The sequence below is a fragment of the Haliotis cracherodii genome, unplaced genomic scaffold (genome assembly GCF_022045235.1).
Source record: "Haliotis cracherodii isolate W230 unplaced genomic scaffold, xgHalCrac1.p SCAF_20, whole genome shotgun sequence".
NCBI lineage: Eukaryota > Metazoa > Mollusca > Gastropoda > Lepetellida > Haliotidae > Haliotis > Haliotis cracherodii.
The window spans coordinates 1,296,635-1,320,351 of NW_027266276.1; the positions used below are offsets into that span (position 1 = coordinate 1,296,635).

The window sequence follows — 23,717 nt, forward strand, 5'->3', positions numbered from 1 at the left end:
TCACAACTCGCGAGAGTAAATTTTGGATGAACGTACAGGACACGCGTAATCTAACGTCTATAAGTTGTGCCTGGCGAATACATCAGGTTCTCCTCCGACATAACAACAGCGGTTCCAATATAGTTCCCCAGAAATGGTATGATGACTGAGTAAGGCTATGTAAGTACTGAAAAAATATATGGGAAGTTTCCAGAAATCAAAGACAATATGTCCCGATGACTATATATCACTCAACATTTAATAGGGATAATCAGAAAGGTCCTTCAAATTAAATATATAATTGACATACTATGAGAATCAGATCTGTGTACCCCTATCAAAAGTGGAACAGTATTATATCGATTCTCGTTGTCTGCATATCTGTTGAACTACCTCGTAAAACATGAGGCACATTACTCATTGTGACTATCAGGAACCATAAAATTTTATTATGAAAGAAAATCACATCAACTCAATTGTTATAACAAAATATTTTTTTTAATTTGATTAAAAATTCGTACATTGCTAATATTACCTGTAACTATTACCATGTTCTATAATCCTATTTAATATCAATGACATAAAAAAACCAGAAAACGCGTTAAAATCGAAATAAAAATCATTTCAAAGCGTATTTGGTCCAGTCAAGAGACGTTAGTTTTAATAAAAATGCCGATTATTTACAAGAGTTGAATGCATTTTGTACCATAACGCGGAATGCCTCTATTCATCTCTCCGCCATTGCATTTCAAAGTTTTCAAGCAGTCATTACACGCTAACGTTATTAAAAACCACCTCAGTTTGACGAAGCCCTTCGCATGGGCGCCATACCCAGAAACCTGCATTTTCGGGTCACTATAAAGACGTTACAATGTAGACGAAGATCCGTCTCTTTGAGTCATATTTTCACACCACTCCGCGGTAGACAGGCGGTAGCAAAGGCGTTCCACCCCCACGACGATATTAAACGGTCCGTACATACGCAAGATCAATGCAAATCTTCAACACTCATACCAAAAATATAAAACGAAACTATATCAACTGTAATTTCCTAGATTATTATCTTAGCATAGTTGAAATCTTTATCTTAACACGGGGTAATCGTAGAAATTAGATTTGATTATTTTTACTCGGTTTTCATATTAACATAATAATTTACTGGCCTGCTTTGGTGTTATATTAAGAAACAATATTTTCGGCCAATATTTTGCGAGCTTGAATATGTCGTATTCTATGGAAACTCATATTTCTTTTCAGAGAGATAACTATCATTTTTAACTTTGGGGCTTAATATCGACGTGACAATACTTTTGGTGTCCTTTAGTATTTTGATGCAGTGTTGGGCGATATTCAACAATTCAACAAGTACTACAGCATCGAAGTAGAAACACAAGGCTTGAACACAAAGTAGAGATCAACCTTTGAGCTTATTTTCATAGATACTGTAAATGCGGAACGTTTTCCGTCACGTAAATATATATACGAATGGCTACAATAGCTTTAACTGCCCCTGCCGAGTTTGGCGACACACTGATAATTAGATTACCAAAGATCAAAGCTGCTTTTGCACGAGTTATTTGTTAAGAGTAGAAAGCAGCGTGGTGTATTCATATTAATAAAAATAACAAAAAATCATTCAAAAAATTCATTGAACATTATCTGTGTAAATCGTCATAGAATTTCTCTGACGCACGAGACAAATATTTTTGAATCCATATATTGCGAGGGACCTCCAGCTGAGAAATATTATGAAAGTTTGTTTTTTAACTTAAAGAATTAACATCTAACTTTTAATGACATGCTAATTGTTTATGCTGTCCTATACATATAAGATTATTTTTGTAAAGACACACGTGCTAACAAAAAAAAAGGAATAATTCAGCCTTTATTTGATAGGATGTATCGGAAACTAAAACCACTTGCATGTTTCTGAATGACACGGGCATGTAATCTTCAAACGCAACACATGGGCCCTGACAGGTAGTAAAATCAAATTTGTTGTAACAGATGTGGTGTTGCGCAGGGTCCACACCTATTGTTCCTTTCTCTTGATCGTCATATCACATCAATTGTCATCATTTTTAAACAATAATCTACGAAGTGATGTGTTGCTTCAAGTTTCAAAATCATTCTTGCACCTGGATAGACAACAGCGTCTGATACTTAGTACTGATATTACAACAGCTCGTACCTATCGTTCTGGATATTGGGGAATAAAGTGTTTTTTTATGCATAAAAATAACTACAACGATACATATTACCATAAAATTCAAACTTAAGAAAAGGAATTCAAACTGAACACAATATAGGATTTTCTCACAGTTGAGTGAACACTGAAATTGGCCAACTGGTTCGTCTAGCTTTTTATTTGATACATGGAATAGATATTTATTAATTATTTTGACTGACGCTACTTATTTAACAATTACCCGAGAAATATATTCTGAATGTTTATATCAATGGTATCCCGATAGATTTTTCATTATGTCAGTTAATTTTACAAATTAAACTATATAGACAGAAATTATTTGCGTCCTAAAATTGGATAAAGTGCACAGGAGCTAAATCTCGTACTGTCAATCAGGTGATGACTTGTTTGGGATACGCTGAAAGGTCCATCAAATTTATAAATACAACATAATCCAAGTTTCGTAAGGAATCAACAAGCAGTTTGTGTGTAAAGAAAATAATTCAATGACGAATGGCTAAATGTTAAACCCCCTGTCACCAGATTTGGATAAAATCAATATCAAAACCTTTTCTGTGTAAACTCAAATTGTGTTATGCATTTTGATTATTTTAAGGTTTAGCAGGTTTGTTCCTGGAATAGTATGAACAGAATTTTTGGATTAATACTTAATGTTTCAAACGAAGTTGAAATTGTGTGACTCCTTGTTTATGTTCTTTTAATGCTTGGTTATACGTCCTAAAAATGCAGTGTTGAATTTCAAAACAGATGTTAGGTGTCGTAAAGTTAAAGATATATATAATTTAAATTTTAAAGACCGGTAAATAATTAAAAACGAATCCCGGTAGTTTTATAATCTTTTAAAGGGCGAATTTAATTTAGGTTTAAGTTTCACTTAAATAATCGTATTTCACTGTGGAAATAAATAATGCAGGGAGAAAATATTCTTTGGGGAATTTTAACCAAGCTCTTTGTTCATGGATAAAAGACGTTTTGATTTTATAAAGATCCTATCCTAGATTTAATTGAAGGGTTGCCTAAACACAATTTCTGATCAAAATATTAATGAGAAATCATATTCCGTTCATTAATCATTATGTCATAAAGTATTCTCCCTCTTTGTTACATTTCCACCGATATAAGACTAATAACGTCAAGATATTTCACGACACGGCTCTAAGGCGTGGCTTGGGGAATTTATTTCGCGTGAAAATTTGACATAATGGTTATGAAAAAAGGCCTTAGTATCTCTCTGAAGCCATTTCCCGTCCGTGTCGTTCATTCTCTCTGATTAAAAATTTATCTTTTTATCGCTACACCCCTGTGTTTTTCAGCACGCGACCCTGGGCCAGCGATTTCGCTCATTGTTCCGTTGTAATCTCACATTCTACGATGTCTGTGCTCCTTTGAGCTCTTGGCCAATCACAGAGCAACATATTCTCGAGCCTATCGGCCAGCTGCGCTCTCATTGGCTGAATTTTTATGAGTCTATAAATAACAAACCAAAGTAAATAATACCGGCTGGCTCTATGACAAGTCACGTGATAAAGTCGATTTGCTGGCCCGGGTGCTACGAGACGAGGCGGATATTTTCAGTGTTTCTGGATAAAAGAAGCAACGAGCAACCGACACAGTAAGTACAACTTGAAGTATGATCCTTCTGCGACAATAATTCGTAAAATCTTAATATTTCACGACGTGTTTGGGGCTCCAGAACGCGCGACAATTCCGAAGCGGTCTGCTTTGCTAACAACTGGCTATCCAACATGGCGTCTCTCTCGACTCGGCAGACGAACGGGCCCCGCTGTCGGGATTGACAATTTAGCTTGGCTATGGCGTCTCCGTGAACGGCATTTGTTTGGAAGGGTCTGCTACTCTCACGGTTGTGTAGTTACCTTAGAAAATATTTTACGTTGTGTGTGTTGATCAGAATATTTTGATACTTTGCCAAATTGACCTATCGCTGTTTAAGCATCGTTTGGTTTTGGATGTGTAGTGATAAGGGCTTAGGACTGGATTTATGGAAAAGCACATGTGCAATGTACTAGATAGCCCGAAGGACCACCGCTAAGGATCGCAGAATGTTCCCCTTTGGGGGTAACTCTCATTTCGTGAGAGGCGGTATACTACAATTTCAAAGACAAGGTTTTTACAGTGAGTCCAATCAACTGAAGCTCACAGCTTTAATGCTTGTGTTTACCATTTATCGCTCCAGACTCGTCCAAGGGACACTCTTACCCCTGTCTGAAATTTCCGTCTGTGATATGTGTTTACTGCTAACGCAGAAACCCCCAAATCGAGGAACATATTTCGTAAACTACCGGAATTTTCCGCAATAGAGGATGTAGAATAATTTGACCCAATATCGACGCTCTTGCTCAAGCACGAGAAAAGCGAGAGCGAATAGCGGGCAGACAAAACAAGCTTTTGTTATCATAATAATCCTAGGCAATTCTGCAAGCTAATTTGCCTATCGCTACTCAAGCGTTTCTTGTTATTTAGTGTGAATGTGTATTAGGTCGGTGCAGTTGGGTTGTGAAGGTGCTATTATTTTTCTCAACGTTTCGTGTGTTGGTCTTCTCGTGCAATGATAACACGCGGAGATTATTGATGAACCATTTATGGTATGTTAATGAGTTTTAAAGTCAATTACAAACATGCACATCTTCTCTCGTCTGCTTTTATGGGCGCTGACGCAATTTATGATCATAATGTCATGTTACTGTGTGTTGACAGATTATCAGGGTGAACAAAAACCGCTGTAGGTAATTATGCAATCAATCGCAACCGTGACTCACTGCACTAACATAGGACTTAGCAATCCAAGATGTCAAAAAATGGTGCAATTCTTAATCAATATGCTATTTTGATATACTTATATAAGATATTACGATGTTAGCCCATCGACACATAAACCAATTAGGTAAGATAATATTGATAATGGCTATCACGTAGGCAATTTGAAATTGAATATGATTGATATTATCCTGATTTTCATGTATTCACACTGTGGCTAGAAGGTCGTATCACATTAAGTTATATCATAATAATGATTATCTTCATATTTCATAATCACCTGATTATTATTATTATACACAATGTATGATATCTTCCAAGGATTCCTGATGACACTCATCGCCAAAAATAGATTCTGATTATAACGCATATTTTCCTCAGTAACTGCATTGTACACAACGATAGCCAACGTGTCAGCATGGCCGGCTTGCGATCAGAGGCTGATGTTTCATTGTCAAACCCATTCCAAAGACCGCAGTTCGATATACAGACTATCAATTTATATGGGCAACCCTCAAAATGTGAAGTTCCAAATACTGCCAGTAATTGGCGACGGAGAGTGGTCATCCATATCAATTGTTGTGCCGAGGAAAGTGTCCAGCTTGTCCGAGAAACGCAATTACATACACGTGGGGCTCCACATGGGGTGACTGGGTAATTGAGGCTATATTCATTATTTATTTTCACTGTCAGTGGCGGATAACTGCACTGGAAATGACGGATTATTAAATGCTGTGGTTGTTCTTGTTAGAAATGATTTAGAAGAGGAAATTTCACCAGCAACTGTTTCCTTTAACTGTATTTGTTTAATGACTACATATTACAGACATTGTACATAGATCGATAGCCATTACATATAAATCCATAATCATGACATATGAATCGTTAAAAGGTGACTATGCTAGTCGTTATAGGCGACTAACGGGATCGGGTGGTCAGGCTCGCTGACTTGGTTGATGCATGTCATCGTATCCCAATTGCGTGGATCAATGCTCATGATGTCAATCACTGGATTGACTGGTCCAGACTCGATTATTTTACAGACCGCCGTCATATAGCTGTAATATTGCTGAGTGCGGCGTTAAACAACAAACAAACAAACTTATGAATCGATAATCATAACATATTAATCGATACATACTGTATATGAATCAATAGCCATTACTTATGAACCGATGACTGAATTTAAAGGATGGGCTAGGATGTATGTTGAATGGCATTAGACAAGGTGTTTAAAAAAATCCCTATTAACATTTATTCTAACAATATTGATGATGAGTATAAAAAAAATAATTTAAATAATGGCCACTGCTGAAATCGAAAATATACAATCGTCACAACAGAAAAGAACACACAGATAATTAGCCCAATGCCATTAGAAAAAAACCCATCAACCTAATATGGAGGGTTGTCATGGATAAAACATTGGACAATGTTACTTCCAAGTACACATAATCTAATTTTAAATTATTATTTTTTTCTAGAATTTCCAAAAAAAAATAATTTCCTGAAAACTGATTTTTGCTGAAATCATCCCGGACTCGACATGACGTAGAATGAGTGGTGTTTGCACAAAATGAACGTAAAATTGCAAACAGTTAAGTCAACGTTCTGTGTGGAATAATTACATTTGTCAAGACCGTTTTTGATCCACGTGCCGGGTAGCAAATAACATGTACACCAGTCAGCAAATAAAATGTCTCGGTCGTTTGTAGAGAAAATATTTTGGTTACGCTATCAAAGACTAACCGAAATTGCTGTTAGCCGTCCTGACAGCTCGTCAATCAGTCTGGAAAGGGAGGGGTAAATATTCATTAATTAAAGAAGCCCGATAAAGGGTACCCTCCAACGCTTTTTGTATAGGGGGACCCCAACAGACAAGTCATTATCGTGCATGCGGCTAAGAATTGGAAAGTAAACACGTGATCGTCTGATCAAACTTGAGCAGACGACCGATGACCCCCTGCAAACATCACGTGACCCTGAAATCTTTCACCGACAACAAAATGGCGGAAGGGAATTGTTTCATTTTGCCCTTTCAGAGCGCAAGTTAAAGCAATTTTTGCTTCAATTCGCTGGCTTGTCAGTGCCTATTTGATTGAGGTCACGGGGGAGAAGCCTGGCCGGCTTCAGGGACTGCGAATGCCTGTATCATGCAAATATTCCTTGAACTTGTGACCCTTGTTTGGCGATTCTGATTGGCTAACAGTTACCATAGTGATGTCACAGGATGACGGCATTACTGTATCATCCTTTATCGTGACGTAACAAGGACCTGGAGGACCATAATTTAGCGCGCGAATGGCCATATACAAACAATTAGCCTTCTAACCAGCTGTGTTTTGTACCCGACTTTCCGTCATTGCGACAGCGGATAACTTTAAGGAGCTCTCTCGTCGGTGAAGTGAACGCAAATTGAATTAAAGGAGTCTCTGTAGAACCCTAAACCGTACAGATTGCCGTAATATGTTATTTCTCAAGCTAGTGGTGGTTGAAAACCCAAACTAATAGCATGGTTTCAGTGTCTAGGTGTAGTTAAATAAGTAAAACTGTCCATTTTCATCTGCCGCGGGATTTGATGATTATAATTACTGGCACTTTCCTCATTTTAGGTGAATAAAATAGAATGTGTGTTCACCTGAATGTTATCAACCGTTGCAGCCTATTTGGATTACAATTTTTTTTATTGGTGACGTTTTGAGTCCGATTTCAGTGAAAGAAATAGACACGTGCTACAACAAAATAAAATTCGTTTTGTCCAGCATTGTGCTATTAAATCGCTTAACGCGAAGTGTCCAACTTTTCAGCGTGAGGCAATACATAGTTATGTCGACTAGGTATAAAAGTCACTTTTAAATGTGTAATACATGTTCCTTAAGCGAGTTCAGCGTTTTGTAAAGTGACATCTACAGACGTATTATGTGATCGTGCCCTGATGATGTATGCTGATGCTCAGACCAGCCCGACTTTCCAAAAACTCCCAGCCCCTCCGTGTGACGACAGTAAATGTGTATGAATTAATATTGATACTCTCGTGTCAGAATTTCGTAAGATTCGAGTGTTTACGTCGGTAAGCGCTTTCTGCTTGTGAGTCATTTGACCACTGGGGTTAGTCTAGTGGTGAAAGTGTTAACTTGTTCCTCGGTTCGGTTCGATTCCCCACATGGATATTTGTGAAGCCCATTTCTGTGACCCGCGACGTAATATTGCCGGTATTTTGCTCAAACCCAACTCATTCACTCATTTGACCTTTGATACTCGTCACAGAGTTGCCAATAAGATATTTTAACGAAATAGACACCGTTTTGCGGTATGGCATATTGTACATTACAGTTTCCAGCTGAAACTAACCTGGCTGATGGAACTCTGTACGCTTTTCATGACCTCAGCCGAAAGCTAACTGTGTTGATAACAGTATGGTGGTCATGGGATTTTGTATAGTAAACACGAATACAACCCGAGAATCCGTTGAAGATTTTAAGAAGATTCGGCATCCTACATTCTCTGTCATTCGTGACCACTCGTGCCTTTCCGTGATAAGTCGAATGGTTACGGAAAGGGGCGAGTGTGACGAACGATTCTGGATATCCGACTTTGACATATACGGAAATTACCATTTTTAGTTTCGTGATATGAATTGCATATCTGAACAATATTTTTGTCGATAAAATAACTACTCAACCCGCGAGGTTAAATCTAAGGACTGTGATGAACGTCTTCAAATTTAGGCGAGTGTGTCTGGCGACGGACCTTATAATCATTGAAGGTGTCTCGGGGTTGATTATATCGCCAGGGCCCGGTGTCACAAACCAATCTGAACTCCACGACTGTCGGGAGCTGCAACAGTCGTAGCTATTCAGAGCGCCACTTCAAACGGCATTGTTATGTGTATTTCCTCGTATGACTTACTATTTCCGCTCCTATGGACGTCGAACACATGCATGTATACATTGAAATTATGCAAGACGCTTTGTCCATTTTCCAATGGAAACTACTTGTGTAATTATTTCTTTGAAAAATAAATCGACAGGCGATTCACGTATATTTAAGTCATTTTTACACTCTAAAGGAAAATGTGCAAAATTATTTCCAGTTGCACATCTTTCGTATATTGATAATGAATAGTACAGCTCTCGTTACAAAACTGAAACCGTTCTTCGAATTAAAACGAATACGAGAAGACCTCTGTGCCGACTTTATCACAGGGTGGCTGGTAATGACATTCCAGACATGTATGTGTATACGGATACCGTCACATGTGATACGTGTATTAATTATTGATACGACAGTAGCACACAAATACACGCTCAACAACTCAAAACGCACCGGTGGATATTTTATCATTGGGATATTTTCCTTTCCGAAAATCGACTTCTATTTAGCAATAGTGATTATTATAGCTCTTGTGCACCTTGTACTCGGACGGTAATTGTCATTAGTAGCTATCCTGTCCTCGATCAGGGCCTCGGGGCAACGTAACGCTAACAAAGGCGATCGTTAGAGCGATTGGTTGTAGCAGAACGACATGGAGCTCGCTCTTTGGCCCGATTTGATTCTCATTTTGTGTCGGTTCGCTCGACCTGTATGTTGGCGCACGAGCTTCTGCCATTTGACTCGTGTTAAACAGTATTCGATGACATCCATCGCTGCCGAGAGACGTGAATGGCGTTGGGAGTTTCTTTGAAATCGTAGTCTGCGACGGTGATGCTAGCTTCGAGACGAAGACAGGAAATGCGTTGCTCGTTTCCAAGGTGATAACTTTTCTGGCTGCCTTCAATAGATGCTTGTTGAATAACACCGGTTGTATACATCGACAATATAAGTACTGATAATTTATTTTGGTTAAATCGAGGTAAATTCTCAAAGGGTTTTCGAAGAATTTATTTCGAGTGGGCGATAAATAAATAAATAATATTCGAAAAAAGATATATGTGATATTTGGAGTGAATGAGTGAGATTTGAACAGTATTTCATTTAGATAAGAGTTATATCACTGCGTGGCAGCTTTACGTGGGAGGAAAGTCATGCAGGTCGTAGCTTTGACAGCAGAAAGCCGTCACTTGCTTAAAGATACCCATACGTCATAAATATTACTGTCCAGTTAAATAAATACAAAGTGCCTATTTTTAGCAGAAATATATTGATGGCACGAATTTATATTATACATGCCTTATGTTGATGTTCCACGAAGCAACGTGTTTACTCAGAAATACTCTCCATTAAAACAACAAATCATAGACATATACGCCCAGGTGGAAAAAGCTAGCACGTTTAATGTAATTCGAATACCGGTAAATATGCCCATCCCTCGCGAGCCCCAGCGGAGGCCTATCAGCGGTAATACATTTCATTCAGGCATCGCATGGTATTAATTTCATGTGGCGAAATCTTAGGTCCGCATTGCTATTATTTGCCTTCTTATTTCGGCCGTAGTAGCAGGTGTACTCTCGATGCGGGGCTGTATTTGCAACGATCTTCAGCAGAGAGCGCAGACGGGTTTAATCGTCTGACAATCCGCGACTAATAACTGTAATTTATCTCCATTGTTTTGTTCCGTAGGATTTTAATAACGTCAGTCCAGAAGAGTCGTTCGGATTTTATGTTCAGTATGCGACTTTTCGTTTTTGTGTATTTGGATAATACCCATACGACACGCGATAGTGTAATTAGTCTATACATTTTATAGATACATTCGACTTTGTTCGTTTTAGGAATTTTACAATTTTGTATCACCCGGACCCGGTAACATTTCTAACTGTGGACTTACGCGTTCAGAATTTCGGTAGGGAAACTGCTTAATTTTTCTATGGAGTGCACGTGATTGTTCATAGATATGAACTGCGCTTTGTGCTAACGGTCATTGACTGGGCCAACCTGGGAAAGTGTTGAAGGAGAATTTACAAATGCTTGCGATAGCGGTCCGACAATCGAAGGCAGATAACGTACGGCGTATGCAGCTTTTTTCTGAGTGTGTGACATTTAATTGGGCTTCTTTTATTTTTTTGTCAAACTATTTATAACACGTTGTTCAATATGCACAACGCGACATATTCGACATTTTGCCATGAACGATAACTGTACGTCTGGAAAGACGTCAAACACCGCCCCTTCTATATTTTCAAATGTCTCGACCTTCGTGTAGGTTTTAGACACATGCACATATGAACCTGGTTTCATTTGGACAGATGTCCACGATAGCATTGACACCTTCAGGACAAGAGATCCTCTGGTCAAGAACGCTGTTCCTCCAGATGGCCACAATGTCACCTCACGTTTTACAAAGAAGCAGAAGAACAACTGAGAGGGTAGTCCAGTAACATAGAAAACGGGACTAGATGATTATTTCAGGTTTCTTTATTTCAATAAAGCTTATCACCTTGGTAACAAGAACCAGTGTTTTTTGTCATAAATTAAAATACGTGTAAGTTTCTTTTTGAAAAATATATGTTTTATCTGGAATTATATAGTAAGCATTTCCCGATGTAAAAGTGGCGGCGGTACCCTCATGTATGACGTAATTAAGGCCGATAGATAGTAAAGTGATGTTACATTTATAGTGTTTTGTTTGCCTATGACATTTTAAACCACATTTGCCGTGACACACTGGTAGTTTACCATTACTTCTGTTTCTAAGGACAATTTGAATTTTATATCAGGCTACACTGTTTAAAAAACAATCCTTAAAATTGAAACAATTATGGACCTTTTCAACCCACAGAAAGCTTTCATTCAAACTTCGCTGTATATCTTAAAATGAGTCTATAGGGTTATACGACTATCCAAGTCAGACCTATTTAAGTAAAATCTAATCCGCGTAAATAATCTAGTCAGATGAACCAATGATTGAAAGCATGAAGATGGATCCATGTCATCGGCATGTGATGAACGTAGGCACAGATAGAACTGTATGACGTGAACGTTCGTCTTATCATCAGGGGGTTCATTAGCTGTTTAAAGCAAGCCAGAACAATATATCATGTTTCGGTCCTCAGGCTCCATACGTCGCATTTCTCTCATCAATGCTGAGAAGCTCAAATGCGGTATTTTCCTGGGCGATTCTGAAAGCCTCCAGCACCCACCTCGTTAAATAATTACACGTCTTGGATGCTAGATGTTAGCGATACATGGTGTAGACTTCTCGGTCTTCAACATCTCACAATTAACGTGAAATATGCGTCCTCATACTCTTCCGTCTAATGCTATGTTTTTCAATGGCTCGGGTCACGGAATGTCAAAATCGGCACGTGACCAAGTGTCACGTGATGTGCTGGTCACGTGCGAGACAGTTGAGACAAGGCTGACGAACGAGTGCACGTGTCCTGTGCAGTGAATTACCGAAGTCAGCTAATGAAATTTGTAGCCGAGAATGGTAAGGGTGCGATCAAGACATCCCACGCTGCAGTGCCATTTCCATATGATTCCAAAATGTCAATGATTTGTCAAAATAGTACAACGCTATGCCATTCAAACTATTTAATTTATTTATTAAAAAAACACACCAAACAAACAAATAAATCTTAGTTTGTTTTCCGAGGTTTTTTTTTTGAAAAATTAAAAAAAACCTCGCTTCTCTCTTTGAAGAGACAATGACTGCATATGTCTGGTAGCAATGATCTCGTTTGCATTATTTTCTTTTGTGTTCTTGTGATAAATAGTCACGTCACGTGGACAGTTTAAGGGTCAGCGTTGAAACTGCAATATGTACCCACCACCTAAGAACTGTGCAAATTAAGCAGTAATAATCGACAGTAAACAAGCTGATACAATATTTCACCACTGATGGATGTTATCAATTAGTTATGATACTGACAAATTCTGACGTATATATATCAATCTATATCTATATCTAGATGTATTGTTTACAAAATATGGCAGGTCTACAGATATAAAGGACGCTAGTTATTTTGTAATGTAACGAAACTTCGATTTTCATAGTCTGAATTTCAATGTTCGTCGCATTGTCTGTTTATTGAATCTGGAAGATATACAGGCATCCACGGGGGAAATATCTGGCAGCTATGCGAACTTAAAGCGATGGAAAAGGAGTATTATCTTCATATCGCGTGTCCGATCTACTACTAAGATATAAATACTTACAAGAATAGTATTATGTACATCCAAATGCAGATACATTACTTTTTTATTATTTTGTATTATGCAAGATACAACGACTAGGTAATAAACAACATTATTTCAGAGCAATTACACGCGTATGTTCATTATATAAATACAAAAGCGACAAAAACTATTTGTATGATCGCAAGATCTCCATTGTACGATACCGACTATATCGTGAGGATGTATTTATGAATCACTATCAAATATTGATGACACCAGGTGTTTGCGAAATGGTGTATGCACGGAGTAGTGTACATGCCTGTATCATGTTGTTTGTTTGTTGTTAAACGCCGCACTCAGCAATTTTCCAGCTATATGACGGCGGTCTGCAAATAATCGAATCTGGACCAGACAATCCAGTTATTGATATCATGAGCATCGATCCACGCAATTGGAATCGATGACATGTATCAACCAAGTCAGCGAGCCTGACCACCCGATCCCGTTAGTCGCCTTTTACGACAAGCATAGTCGCCTTTTACAGCAAGCATGGGTTGCTGAAGACCTTTTCTACCCCGGATCTTCACGGGTAGCCTGTATTATGTATTATATTCCTGTGATCTCCATTAAAAAGAAAGAAGATTCATTAACTGATACTATATTATTCCGGAAGGGCAAGCTGATAATATAACTAAATTAACACGGGAGATTACTTCAAAAAACATATTTCCGCTATTATGATCATTATCATAATACGGATCACTTAGAAATACCTCTTTTTAAGGCCGAAATAAACTCGAAATGGGTGATAGCTTAAGTTCTGAAATATGCAGCACGCGTATCAGAACCAAACGTTGCATATACGTTCTGATTTCAAGAAGTAAGCTCGTGTGATTCTCATTGGCAACTCGCATCTTAACAACTGCCACATGATGAAAGTTGGAATACTTTGCAATGAAGACCGTCGATAGATTCACATTGGAAGATGGATGTAAGCGCCTGCTTTCGATGATATTGAATGATATCTTTCCTCATCACGATTTGGACCCAGCGTAATTCTACTCCGGCAGAAACAATAGCACTCAAGAGGAAATGGCTTTTACCGCAGAAGCAAATGAAAAAAGTCTGTCGCAATTTTCTGTTTTCAACGCCCGCTGAGAGGCGCTATCTGAAACTCCCTATTGCAGGTTGGCTGGCGGAGGGGTACATGATCAATCTTCGTTGCTAGGGTGACGTCATACCTAGCAACCCTTTTCCCTCAATCAGGCTGGTCGCGCAGACGACAGGATCGCACAGCGAGTCTTGACATCAGTCGACTGGGAGGTCGGGGAAAATCGTGGGGGTTCGCGCCACCTCGGCACTTTCCGTGCCCTTCTGGAGATTAGAGTGATGCACGGGGGATTAGAGAAACGTCATTTGTTTTTCTGATGAAGATATTTTTGACTAGCCTAAGGGCGGGAGAGGTTGAGATCTCCCATGAATGTCGCCCCTGCTTCCATTAATTATACACTTGAGGGCCCTAGGCCCGACCCTGCCTCATAGAAATCCAATCCGACCCCATTGAATCAAGCTAAAGGATTACTTTATCTCATCGCTTCTTCAGAGAAAGGGGAGAGAGGCTAAGGCTCCTCGGTATCGATTCATCTTGCGAGATCTCTCCAACCAACCCACTCCCTGTGCCTACCCAGACAAGCACATGGCTATCTCCGATCACCACCACCCCTAGTAGATGCTTCTGCTTCAGATGTAGCCAGAATCCATTTCTTGAAACAATCGGAAATTAGATGTAGCACCTCTTCATCCTTGGAAAGCTTGTACGATGAGCAGAGACCCCTTACCCCACCCCCACCCCCTAGTGAGTCTCGCCTGGCTTCTTCCTGTTCCGGGGTCGAACCAATTCCATGTGGGGCGGTTTTCTTTTGTTTTCCTCATTTGAAGAAATGGACGGCTTCTTTCATGAACCACTGACACACGATAAATACCGTCATAGGATGTGAACAACATCAATTCAAATCAGATGTAGGGTGAAGGAAATTAGGCGGACAGGAATATAGCTGTACTGAAAAAAATATACCAGGACTCGTCTGATATATTTATCATTTTTGTAATTCTGTTCAGCTACGTATTCGTATGTGTGGAATAAACTATTCGGATTCAGGTTTAACTAAGAAAATGATATGGCAATTTATTCTACCATTTTGACGAATCAGTAATGTTTCTCTCACAAAATTAATTTCACGCCAACAAACACTTTACTGCGTGTCAGTGAAGTGGAAACATGGTTGTCGCCACAGACCTGTCCACAACACTACCTTCTTCGCGGCAGCGAAGTTTTCTTTTCGTCGCTTGTTCATGTGTTGTCTGCTCGCCTCCTTCCAAAAATCGATACATGAAGATGAAGATGACGAGAAGACGCGTACACAGTGAATATACTGCCGTTCTGGGCAGGCATTATTTATTAACGGCCTGCTGGTATTCAAAACTCTTCAGCTAATGGAATCGTCTAGATTGCCGCCAGGGTTGTTATCTATTCTAACGCGACAAGATAAATGTTTCAGTTTTATTACAAAGCTTTGAAAAAACCTGACCCACACTAGGGAAGCTTTGGTCAAATGCCAAGCAATCTGTCTCCCTGCCGTATAAATTATCCCCAATTTCGTCTTATGAGGGCTGGGCGTCTGGACATGTATGTGTAATCCAGGACACTGATCCAGCTGAGGTTGGCCCACGGCCGAGGTGTATCGCCTGGTCGCGGCGGACCATAGCAAATCTCCCTCTGCCCATTTTGACACGGCGTGAGTGATTTGATGAGAAGTGACTGTGTGACGCCCTCCCCCTCCCCCCTCCCCCGGGCGGTTATCTGTTCTCCAGGCGACACACCGGTCCTACACCCCCCGACTCCCAGTTTTAGCTAATCACATTTGCATACATTTGCATAAACACACTCATCGGTGTCACGTCAGCGCAAACCAAGAGTGTATTAGTCCTACCGCGTGTCTTCAAAAGGTTAAGAAACAGTGGGGCGCAGTGTACTAAATTTAAAGACGACATAAAACTATGAATCCGTGTTAGCTTGCAATACGGTGTTCTTACAAATAATAAAAAATGTCATCTCTGTGCTTGTTGGACTAGCTCGTGTCTTTCTGAAATATGAAAATATGATATTTTATAAGTTCATTTTAATATTTCTCTAGACCGCATATCATAGATTATGTCACTCGTGCGTCTCAAACATTTTCATTTCTCTAACAAAAATAAATAACTCTTAGATTTAAACATTTAACACCATAAAAGATTTGAACGCCGATTCACCAGAAAGGGACGCCAAACAAACTCTCCTCTAAACATCATGTTTGCTTTTCATCTGGTAATTCAATTTCTATTGCATGTTAGGTGCCAATTAAAGTTCAACCTTTGACCCCGCTTGTTCCTAAAGCTGTTAACATTATTGAATTTCTACTTTGTGCATCGACCGTGAATGCATAATTGGTGTTAATAAGCCCTATGTGACTAACAGTCGGTACGCTATAATTGGAACGAATTCTGAAAAAATACCATAAAAAAACACGATATATAATTATACATGTTTAATGTGTCGCCTGCTGGATTATATTTGACATAAAATATTAACATGGTGGAGCTAATATTTTAGTTACGACATCGTTACATATTTTACTAGTTACATAAAATTAATGGAAATGTCAGTTCATTTGTTTTTCAAGTGAATTACTTCTCTGTACACAAGTGTTTGTTGATTATAAAATCCCTCCCTGAGTATCTGGGTCCTGGATTAGGTCTTCACTGTATGGTGTTAGTAGTGTCATGATCGCATCATCATCATCATCATCATCATCATCATCATCATCATCGGGGCGTAGGGTAGCCTAGTGGTCAAAGCGTTCCCCTGTCAAGCCTTATGCCACCGGTTTTATTCCATGGGTACAGTATATTAGGAATTCGTTTATGGTATCCATGACGTGATTTTGCTGATATATATTATTTCAAAGTAGAAGAGTTCCTCTCGTTCAGCAATCAGCCGCAATAAGTACAATTTAAAGTTTGCCGCACTGCGTAAAACCACGCACACGCACACATTAATTTTGATTAAAATAGCGATTTTCTGTATACCTTATTATTTTAAGGCAATAACAAATCAAGTGTTAATTATTTTTTACATAATATTCCGCTTTTCAGAAACCGGGTTACTTTCATATCAGATTGCGTTTAAAGCGGAAAAGGAATATATAGATAAAATATATTTAGGTTATCTGCAGCGTATTTTTTACAACCACGTTTCACCGAGTTAACGTACCAACCGCTCGCCCAACGCCATGTACGCGCTCTGTCTGAACAGGAAGGACCACTAACAAGCCTTCCTATGAAGGCCGACTACAATACTTTCTCCCCCCGGCAACGGGGGCTTAATATCACAAAGAAAATACTAGGGGCTAATTTGTCTTGTTTGTTTCAGATGCATCGGACAACCCGCTTGAAGATAACCGACATCAACCCCCACCTCATCTGCGTCCTCTGCGGTGGCTACTTCATCGATGCCGCCACCATTATCGAATGCTTGCATTCTTGTAAGTCATCGCTCTAGACGGCTAAATATAGCAGCGTTTCGATTTTTGCGCCTTTCTCTCGCGGAAGCCAGTAGTAGAATTGTGAACGTTGTGTTGGTCGGTCCTCGCAATTGCTCCTCAGCCCGACGTGTTTAAACTGAAGGAATGTGTTTATAAATCTGCGCAGTTCCAAATGATTTTTAAAGTTGAACAGGGGCTGTCCTGGAGTGCATGAGAGCCCTTTGATGAAGGAATTGTTTCTTGGAATCTGGTGGGATCAACGTCTTGAAGAATTTACGCAGGCGTTCGGTTTGGAACTTTTCATCGAAATTCTACGTCTGTTTTAACGGCTCGCTTGAACGCCAGTTCTGTAACTGTTTTGAGCGTTGGGATCTTGTCGTTGACATACTTTAATCAAGTTGCCAATTTCACGCATATCGTTTTAAAAGTGCTACGAAATCTTCTGAAAGTAAGGTAATTCGACGAATACACTTTTCCGGGAGCGTTAATCACCGTAATTATTACACATCTTCATGAAATATAATCCCGTTCCGATTCTGCTGTGATGTTCGTGTCATCATTAGCCCTCATTGTAGTTCTGCGGCTAAAACACAGCCGGTGCGACATTAAAGTCGTTTACCATGATGTTCTCATTGACCAACAAATGCATCCTTGGTTTCCAGTCTGCAAGACGTGTATCCTCCGGTACCTCGAGACGAGCAAGTACTGTCCCATCTGTGACGTCATGGTGCACAAGACCCGCCCCCATCAAAATATTAGGTATGTAGTTTGATCTAATATACTGAAACACTTTGAAAACGCATTGTGGATTTTGACTCTTGTTAAGTTCAAGTGACTGGGAGCTGTTGTGAATGAGGATTCAGACTCGGAAAACATTCTTGCAATGTTGCATTTCTTGAGGCCTCACGACCACAAACCAATTTCTTTGTTTTCTGTCAATTTGCTGAAAATTATTTCTCAATTTTCACTTTGCGTTTTTATAGGCTGTCAGTATACCTGGTTCTTGTGGGAAGGAGATGGTATTTGGTGGAATGCATTAAAACTTATGGCAAATTGAGATTGGTGGTGTTAGTTTTGTTGAAAACGGTTAACCAGATGAGATCGTTATGGTCTTGTAAGACGGTTACATACATCCCACATTACCATAATACAGCCACGTGTTTAGTATGCTTCAAACAGCAGAGGTGGGAGAAAATAATAAAGACATTTTGAATTACATAAAGCTGCAAATAGTTCCAGTGCTAGACATCGCAGCACCGCAACTAGAGATCGCTACACTGAAACCAGAGATCGCTACACTGAAACCAGAGATCGCTACACTGAAATCAGAGATCGCTACACACAACTTCCTGCCGCAAAGTTACACATAACGCGAAATTAATTTCCATTTATAGCGGGATTTTAAAATTTTGTGTTTAATTTGATTTTTCGATTTTATACAATATGGATGTATCCGAACCCTACTCAATTAATTTTATAAACTGTATCGACAGTGCGTACACATACATACAGTTCACAGTTCAGGTGAATTTACGCGGTGGCAAGTCGATAACACCTCTTTCATTGAGACTTAGACCGCGAATAAGAACATGCGTCCTGCATAATTGCTCGCGACTCAGTAGCGTCGAGTCCCATGACGTAGGTATAGAGGCACAGACACCACGGACCTACTTGCAAAATAAAAACAAGCGACAACCAATTTCCAAAATCACAAGAAAATTCTAACAATGAGACCACTGTACAATTCCGACTATGTCATAAGCATACGTTTTTGCATCACTTGTAATAATATCAGAAATTCGCGAAACGTATCCTGTTTTTCCTGCGAATCCTTCCAACCAGTGGCATCTGTCATAAACACATGCAAGGACAAGTCAATTGTATAGTTGCAAAAAACTTGGAAACACATGGTCAAGTCGAATTAGGTAATTGCATTTGATATACTTCTTGTCATTGTTTCGTCAAGCTGACGTTAAAGTATGGGATTTACGACAGTTTAGCACCAAGATCGCTTTGTACAAGTGGACACAGCTTTTACCGTATCCGTAATAAAACCAGACGTACGCGAAGACTGAATACGTACGATTACGGAAGTGTTTGTTGGGAATGTAGAGCCGTACTTCTGTACCTCGTGTGACAATACACATGCCTCATCAGGCGATAAGTGCGCGGTAATCAGCGGGCTGGGCGACGGCAGGTGAAGCCGCAGACTGGAAGATACATCAACGTCGTAACATCAACGTCGTAACATCACACTGAGCCATCGGGCGACGTGATTGTGACCGTCGCGCCTTTCCAGAATCACCCGACACCTTCTCCACCATTTCCGTAATCCGCACGTACTGTCACGAATGTGACCTCGTTATTTTTACATCTGACTCGATATGTTCTTTGTGACAGACCGGTAAATGTTTCCCTAATGTTGTTATTGTCGCTCCATATGAACGTATTAACGTATTTTCGTTAATAAACGATAACTAATCTGCGATCGTCAGCACAACGTGCGTGTGGGCGACATTTCTAGTCAATCTTTCGGGTGCCAAAGCATATATCTAATAACACATTCACCCCTATTCCCCTCTCATCTCGAGCGGCCTCACCCAACCCTTCCCATTTTCCGAAATTAAGAGATTTGAGGGTTCCTGAATACTCCACAGTTCCTTAATGAAATTATTTTCATTTGTCATTAGACATAACTGTATTTAGAGGATTATGAGGTAGTCTAAGACTCGTCTCGCGTAGCCGTTTTATTAACTCGAATTGCGATCTAAACAGTGGATATTGAAAATAATCAAATATTTCGTTATTGTAAAGTTATTATGCTTTTGCGTATAAAATTGTGTTACGGGAGTGTTGTCTGCAGTAGATATTAAACATAAGAAGTAGTATTTTTTACCCCGATAAACATCCAAATATTATTTCTTTATCTTACCATGACAAACAAAAACGAATCTCATATTATGTCAATAACTAATAGATTGACATATCTGATAATCCCTATAAAAAAATCAGTGGTATATTATCATTTCAAGACAATTCAGAAATCCATTCTTTCCCAATAAGAGCACACACCGTATATATGTACTAAACAAACTCATTTGCGGTTCTAGACTTATTAATTTCAATAAATCATACAATATGGATGTATTCCTTTTCAAATATTGTATTACTTAATTATCGCTGTGTGTTGAAACTGCGTATTTTATTATCAAATTACTTTATTGTATATAGTTAATTGGTTTTCAAATATATTAATTAATAAAGCATAAAGTCTGTAGCGGCGCGGCCGATGGAAGGGCGGCATGCAGAGACATCAACGTTCGTCGTACAGAAAACAGTTCCCCATCTGTCTAAAATACTTGTTCATTCCCATTCTAATATTTAAGTGGAACTAATCTATATTAACAACGTTTTTGATTAAACGTCAATGTCTACAGAGAAAAGAAAATCGATTATTTATTACTTGACGAGCCACAAGAGGGAATGGCTCGTGCCTGATATTAATATTTCAAACGAATTTCTGTATATGTCTATTCTAAACAGACCTTCGTCACATGGCTGGAAAATTGCTGATGCGGCGTTAAGCAACACACAAACAAATTATAACATTTCTATATCAATTGATGTGCTTTCAGAGCCGACAAGACTCTTCAGGATCTGGTCTACAAGTTAGTTCCGGGGCTGTACAAGGGTGAGTTAAGTTTGTCATATGGTTAAAGCGTTCGTTCATCATGCTATGCTATGTACCCAGGTTCGATTTCCAACATGATCCAAGAATGGTATCACTATCTTCATCGTGGTATTGACGGATCCCCATGGGAACTCCAGGTGGGGATAGCTCCCCAGTACGACATGCTTGTTGTAAGAGGCGATTATTTTTAATGGAGAGGTCACGCTCGTAACTTGGCTGATTTCGTCTCGACGTACTCCAACGGCGTGAGTCGTTGTTCATAATATCAACCACTGTTTTTTCTGGTGCGGACTCTTTTGTTAACAGACCAACTTTATAAAGCTTTAATATTGCTGAGTACGGAGATGAACAAAGAAAAAACCCCAATATATTGCTGGAATATTGTTAAAAGCCGCGAACAAACCTCACTCATCATATTGTCGAATTTGTGTACCTGAAGTTCGTGTATTCATTGTTCTGTTTTATTAATTTCAAAATAATTTATTGATGTTATCATTTTATAATAGATATTATGATAACGATACATTTGAAGACATTAATTCACCTATATCACCTTAGATGCGGCCTAGACAGTGGTGCATCATTAGTGGTTTGATATTAATATAAAAAATATAGAAAATAAGACCACCATCTTGACCTCCCTATTTCAGGAGAGATGAAGCGACGGAGGGAATACTATGCTATAAGTCCAAAGAAAGGTAAGCTAAATTGAAAGAATTCGCGGACATTGATTTTTACGTTTTTATTATTGTTATCATCATCATCATCATCATCATCATTATAATTGCTCCAGGCCTACAAGGACAGAGCCCTATTATTGTTGTGGTTATTTATATTCTTCTTATTATTAAACCCCGACCTTTTAGGTCGGGGATATATATTTATACCAAGGTTCTGTCCGTCCGTCCGTCCGAAAACTTTGTCCGCGCGATTTCTCTTAAACTATTCAGTGGATTCACCTCAAACTTAGTACATATAATCTGTGTCATATGGAGGGGTGCAGTCAAAAGAAAAAAAATGTTTTTATTAATGTTCCATTTTTTTAATGAATTTTTCAAACCCTAACTGACAGAAGCACTGTTCAAAGCGGCTTGGAACCAAATCCCTCACTCACTCACTCACTTAAAGTTGGACACCTGGTGTTGTGAAACTGTTGATAATCCTCGACCATTCTTGGTGTTTCCAGCCCCACGTGGTGTCAGAGCACGATTAAGAAAGATTTGTAGATACCAATTATGCTGATATGTTTTATCTTGTCTCGTCCACAGAAGCGCCGAGAGCCCCGAGCGAGGCCCGAGGGGACGAGATGGCGGAGCGGTTCATCTACACGGCTGACGAGAACATCAGTATGTCACTGGCGTATTGTCAAGAGTAAGTATTCACGATGACCAACACCTGTATAGAAAGTCAACTTGACGTCAGTGACCAAATCGCGGATTATTATTTCGACAAGGATTAGTTAGAAGACAGATCCACAAAGGATTATGTCACACGTGTGTTGGTCAACCTGCTTGGTCAGTTTGCTTGCTCCACGGTACCGAGCTTGTCAACAATCGGCGTTGCAGAAACAATGCTGACGTTTCTCACTCATTCATTTCAATCGGGCGTGGGGTAGCCTAGTGGTTAAAGTGTTCGTTCGTCACGCCGAAGGCCGGGGTTCGAGTCTCCATATGGGTACAATGTGTGAAGCCGTATCGGATGTCCTCTGCCATGTTGCTGGAAAATACCAAAGAACGGCGTAAACACGCACTCGCTCACTCTCACCGTTTGTACACAACCTGCTGAATTCTCTTAATTGATTACCCGACCTCATGATACGCATATATCGTTCGTTCCTGTATTTTTCATTTGGAGTTCGTGTTCGTCAAAAACACCAATTAACTACCAGATTAAGTGATGATGTAACATATGGCTTGGTAGCAATACGTGGTCGGGGTCTACCGGCGATCTACCGATACAGTCAGCGCTAGGAGAGCTTCCGGTTCCTCGGTAGGAAACGGCCAATTACAGCATTAGCTTCTGCGTCCCCACGTCATTCACTTGTCAAAGACAAAATACATGATTAAATAGTTTGCTAGGAACATTTGCGATTAACACAAGGAAATTCCCAATTAGAGAAGTGATTTGTTGAAGGTTGCGAAATTTGATCAGATTGTTAAATGCTGTAGTATTATGAATAGATTTTGTGCCAGTGTATGTGGAATAACTTAACGGCAGATGCAGCCGCCTGTCATGAGTTCGAATCCAACATTTGCTAGGCTGTATGGCCTTGCGTCACTGTCAACTCCATCACATGAACTCGCCATCTCTCACTCCCCACTCTCTCTCTCTCTCTCCCTCTCCCTCTATCCCCCCCTCTCTATCCCTCTCGCTATTCCCTGTCTCTCTCTTGCTCACTCTCTCTCTCACTCCCTCCCCTCCC

The 23,717-nt window shown here is 39.5% G+C and overlaps 1 protein-coding gene across 2 annotated transcripts in view; it reads left to right on the forward strand.

Annotated features, from left to right (window-relative positions):
* Nucleotides 1–3,716: 3,716 nt before the first annotated feature.
* Nucleotides 3,717–23,717, forward strand: part of LOC139470074 (polycomb group RING finger protein 2-like) — a 30,946-nt gene continuing 10,945 nt past the window's right edge. Inside the window, exons 1-6 of one of the 2 annotated variants that reach the window (XM_071252363.1) lie at nt 3,717–3,800; nt 17,493–17,604; nt 18,267–18,363; nt 21,240–21,295; nt 21,946–21,993; nt 22,564–22,666. In XM_071252363.1, the coding sequence (XP_071108464.1) occupies nt 17,493–17,604; nt 18,267–18,363; nt 21,240–21,295; nt 21,946–21,993; nt 22,564–22,666 (416 nt within the window). In that variant the 5' untranslated portion in view covers nt 3,717–3,800. Of the gene's footprint in view, nt 3,801–17,340; nt 17,605–18,266; nt 18,364–21,239; nt 21,296–21,945; nt 21,994–22,563; nt 22,667–23,717 lie in introns of those variants that run through there. The other variant, XM_071252362.1, reaches the window with a different exon arrangement.